The sequence below is a fragment of the Macrobrachium rosenbergii genome, chromosome 9 (assembly GCF_040412425.1).
Source record: "Macrobrachium rosenbergii isolate ZJJX-2024 chromosome 9, ASM4041242v1, whole genome shotgun sequence".
NCBI classification, from domain to species: domain Eukaryota; kingdom Metazoa; phylum Arthropoda; class Malacostraca; order Decapoda; family Palaemonidae; genus Macrobrachium; species Macrobrachium rosenbergii.
Genome location: NC_089749.1, coordinates 40,123,239 through 40,128,238, shown reverse-complemented (window position 1 = coordinate 40,128,238; position 5,000 = coordinate 40,123,239). Strand labels below are relative to the sequence as shown.

General features: G+C 39.3%; 2 protein-coding genes across 2 annotated transcripts in view; both read left to right on the top strand.

The window, feature by feature from the left end:
• The window catches only part of LOC136841710 (uncharacterized), a 4,334-nt gene extending 3,878 nt beyond the window's left edge, over nucleotides 1-456 (top strand). The window contains exon 5 of the mRNA XM_067108933.1: nucleotides 78-456. Within this exon, the coding sequence (XP_066965034.1) occupies nucleotides 78-273 (196 nt within the window). The 3' untranslated portion in view covers nucleotides 274-456. The remainder of the gene's footprint in view (nucleotides 1-77) is intronic.
• Nucleotides 457-577: 121 nt separating this feature from the next.
• The window catches only part of LOC136841711 (uncharacterized), a 7,279-nt gene continuing 2,856 nt past the window's right edge, over nucleotides 578-5,000 (top strand). The window contains exons 1-3 of the mRNA XM_067108934.1: nucleotides 578-2,328; nucleotides 3,404-3,597; nucleotides 4,026-4,214. Coding sequence (XP_066965035.1) covers nucleotides 1,765-2,328; nucleotides 3,404-3,597; nucleotides 4,026-4,214 — 947 coding nt within the window. The 5' untranslated portion in view covers nucleotides 578-1,764. The remainder of the gene's footprint in view (nucleotides 2,329-3,403; nucleotides 3,598-4,025; nucleotides 4,215-5,000) is intronic.

Here is a 5,000-nt window from a genome sequence, read left to right as displayed (position 1 = left end):
AAAATTACGCAGTGCCTTTTATGTTTATTCTAATGATTGTATTTCTCCATTTCTTCCGCTCTCACCCTCCGATACAGCGAGTTCCACGTAGACACGATCTCCGAAAGAACACCTGGAATAGATGTTCGAACGCTTCTGGAAGCTGGAAGGGACGGACTGACCCATCAGGACAGTCGGGAATGCCGCCTATCGTACCTCTGTCCCAGTGAAGTCTGGAACGAGTTGACGGGTGGAGAATGGCATCACCTGATAGGCGAGCGATTAAACCATTAGGCATAACTACAGTAGAACCCGTGTTATAACTGCAGTAGAACCCGTGCTAACATAAGGCCGGTTTACTTACCATCATCATCATCATCATCATCAAGAAGTTCAAGAGTTGTGGAAGACTTCCAGAGGGGCAAAAGACAATAGATTATAAGACGTAAACAAATATAAAATGTTTGAAGTTTCCGATTATTTGTTTTAATCTGTTTAGTATGCCTTACTTTAGAGTAGTTAAAAATATTCAGAAAATTACATTTTGCTTATAAAAAACAAAGTATATAGTTGGATATGTACATGTGTATTTTACACTTTTTGAAAATATCAGTGAAGGTTGCAGCAACCTGTACTGTTGCTTTAGATATAGTGCTAATTATTGCTTATGAGTTTAGAGATAAGTGTGTAACTTGAAATAAAGTGCTAATTATTGCTTATGAGTTAGAGATAAGTGTGTAATTTGAAATAAAGGCTAAATAGTCAAGCACGGGGCCACTCTCAACCATTCAGCGGTTAGGACAGCGAAAAGAGGAAGCTGGAGTGGTTGGACAGCAAGATAAAGGTGATCTAGAGAATAAAGGAGGCCAACGAAAGGAGCTAAAGGTGAAACTGGGAGGAGGCCCTAAACTTGTTCTAAGAAATAATAGTTAGAGAGGGTGGAGAGCACGATAGGAGAAAGGAAGAAATAATGGAGATAAAGTAATAGGCTAAAAAGTGGGTGCAGCCAGGATATAACATTATGCATATCATGAAATCATTTAAGAAAAAAACACGTAAAGAACATATTAACAAAAATAGCTGACATATTGCTATGAATGTTTCATTCACGTGAATTCTACGACAAAACGAGCGATGGTCTTTTTTTCGAAGCAGTATGAATAATTTGGATAGCAGGTTTACTACTACAACTAATACATAGAAATGGTCTGAAAGAAACTAACAATTTTATTTACTGAGAAAAGTGGCGAAGCAGAAAAGCACAAATACTTAATATCAGTTCTTGAACAACAGCACAACGAAAACAAGAGATGATGGAGTCTGTCTTCAAGTTAATATGTCAGAAAGCCCAACGATGCGGAACAAGCGGCCGCCAAAGGCGTGGACGACAGGCGCAAAAGACGCATGATTGTGCAATGTAGCCAGAGCACCGTTACAAGGTGCGCGTCAGTAATACCACCAATTACCTGCCTCCCGCAGCAAGTAGTCACGCGTCAGGAGAGCCCCGCACATTGTCTGCAGTCAGTCAGTCATCTCTCCCAGTGGATAAGTTCTAGCCTGCGAGGGTAGCTTCACCTAAAAACAACAATATAGATAGAATATTGTCTTGACGGACTGAGGTGATTAGAAGCGATTCTGACATCTGCTCTGAAAGCTTTCCGAGTGGGCTTGAAAGGGACGTTCGGATTCTTATTTAAATTCAGTTCTTGTTCTATTATGAAATGAGAGAAATTTAAACATTAACAGTGACATCAAGGGGTTTAATCGAGAATAGAGTGATGTAACATGCTGATCATCAGCCTAATACTGCCAGTGGTACAAGTGTTGTATGGAGCCTGCGTTGAAAGCCAACGGCTACCAAAAGGTCTGAGAACCCAACCGCACCCTATGCTTTGGCGTAGACCTCCAGCTCGCCCCACCCTTGAAACTCGTACCTTACCAAGGACGGGGAATATACTTTGGAGTCCTCCTAATTCCTACCAAGAGATGTCTCACTCCCTTCCAGGAATCCCTTCGTTCAAATCCCCTCGATTACCATCAGCCAAGGGAACCGGTGCGCGCTATCAATCACATATGCATCCACAGAAGCCTTCCAAGTTCTTGTCATCCATCTTCGACCCCTTTGGCTTCTTTTCTTCTCAAGGGGTGCGGCTGGAAAGAACAGATGCCCACACAGCATTTATGAGAAGAGTCGGGGGACAGGAGCCTACGACAACGGAGTCACCACCTCCTCCTATGGTCTATTTTCCGGAAGGAAGCAGCGATGCCTGCGAGGACTTCAATCCCAGTGGCTTCAACACATACAGCTTCCTTTCGTTTCTCTTCTCCGTGGCGAACCTTGTTGGTCTAGTAAGTACTCCATTTCATGTAAGAAGGATTATTATTTTCAGAACCCACACCTAAATCACGTGTCTAAAGAAGAGACTTCTATTAAATATTAATATTTTTTTTCTCATTTACCTGTCAAGTACAGGGTGGGGCAAATCAAATACCCGAGTTTTGATAGGCTATTAGGAAAAGTAAAACAATACTTACAGAATTATTTGTTGTTGTATTTGAATCAGTATACAATGCCGTTTGTGTGATCACTTTTTGAAGATGGCATCAGGAAGATGGTGGCCATCTGTAGCTATGCACTGTTGAAGGCGATGTCTGAAATTTTCGGCTGCTCTTTGGCACATCTCAAGGGGTATTGCAGCAATTTCCTCCCGAATTCGCATCTTCATTTCTTCCATATTGTGTGGCCGACTTCTGAACACTTTCTCCTTCAGATATCCCCACAGGAAGAAGTCGCAAATGCTCAAAGCAGGTGAGCGTGGGGGCCACTCGACATCACCCCTCCGAGAGACGAGGCGTGCCGGGAACAGTGCATCGCTACAGATGGCCACCATCTTCCTGATGCCATCTTCAAAAAGTGATCACACAAACGGCATTGTATACTGATTCAAATAAAACAACAAATAATTCTGTAAGTATTGTTTTACTTTTCCTAATAGCCTATCAAAACTCGGGCATTTGATTTGCCCCACCCTGTATTTCTCAGGCATTCAGAAACTTGTGCTGCCTTCGAGTACTAATAAAAGAATTTTAGGATGCTCAATGGATATATAAATGTCCATTTACATTCTAAGGCGATTAATGAATTTATTTCTTACTGTTTTGCCTGTAAAGCATTTGACAAGAATTCAGATCCAGTGAACAATCAAAGACCAATGAATAGTCTTGCTTTTCTGATTTATAAGACACAAGAAAGCAAATAATAACCAAAAAGGTAGAATTTGCTTTGCTTCAACGAACAATGAGGAATAGGATTAAAGTGGTGTGATCCCTATTTATTACGTTGGCAAAGATCAAATGAAGCTAACGCACATTGTAGTTCGTGCAAGTTCCAAGTCCAACAACCAAAGGCTTTTCCTTTTTTCAGATTGCAAATAATGTGAACAACAATTTAAGAAACAACAACAATAATAATAACGATAACAACAATAACTTGGACAACATCAATGTGGCCAACAGTAACTCCAATCAGAACAACGAAAATAATGTGAACATCCCGGCTGTTATGGGACGGCGTCGACGTCGGGGGGTCGAGGGCGCCGTCGAAGTAGACCTTACGGAGTAAGTTCGATCCCACACAGGGGAAACGACTTTGGGTTCGTTTCCTGACATAAATCATTCTGCCCAACGGTGAATTACTGTAGTTAGCTGGTCGTTAGTTGACACTAGTGCTTGTTGAGGACTGGAAGGTTAGGCTATCGCCTTCTTGAACAATCCTTTTCCTCACACACACACACACACACATATATATATATATATATATATGTATGTATGTATGTATGTATGTATGTATGTATGTATGTATGTATTTATGCAGAACGATAGATTCAACAATTTGCCATTTTAATATGAAATGCAGGATATCCTTTTTGTTAACTTTCTCATTAAATGTGGAATTCAGGTTTAGGTGCCTCATTTGAAAAATTTCATAGACAAACGTTAACCATTGTTATTAATTTTCATTATTATTATCATCATCATTATTACAGATATGAAGACAGCTTAGATCTAAGAGAAAGAGAAAAGACAACCGTGTGGGTTGTGAAGGATTTCATCGAGGCAATGAAGGTCGCCCTTCTCACTCTTGACGAAGGCTGCGCCCTGAGGAACTTTTGCGAAACTAATTCCAAAGCCATCACTCGAGGCCCACTGGCTGATATTATATCGAAAGTGTTCAGGTGAGATCGAGTTTTGGTACTCCTGATGTATATTTGATATATATATATATATATATATATATATATATATATATATATATATATATATATATATATATATATATATATATATATATATATATATATATATATATATATATGAAATAGATCAGTTAAAAATATAAAATATAATATAATTAATTTTGATCAAGTAAATTAAGTATGTATTGAAAACGGATAAATCAGTGAAAAGAGAATAATTTTAATTCCACAAGCTGACGACATTCACGCAAGTACAAAGGAACAAAAATATGCAAGTCCCCAGAGATGCATGTAGTACACCTGGCCTTTGGGTCAGGTTCCGTTCTAAAAGGTAAAAACTTAATTTTCGATCAGTGGGTTAAATGTACTGAAAAAAAAATCAGACTGCAAAGAGAATAATTTTAATTTTTACTTTTCCTTCATTGTCGCTTAAGTACAAAGTCTTACAAAAATGTCCGTCTCCTCCCAGTTCCTCCTTTAATTCCCTGCCTTCATCTCCTTTATTTTCTTGAGCTTTTATCTTGCTGTCAAACCATGGAAAAAATCTCCTCCTTAAGCGCTGAATTTCATGAATTTCATAGCGCACGTTTCCTCCATCGTCGCTTACAAGTTCTGTTTACAGAGGATATAAGAAGTACAGAGTGACAAAAAGTAAAATGAAGATTATGATGGACAACACAAAGTTCAAGAGGTGCAAGTATATTTACGCTTCTTGTACCGCCTTAACCCATAGGGTCAACGCGGGCAACAGTCATAACCAGTTAA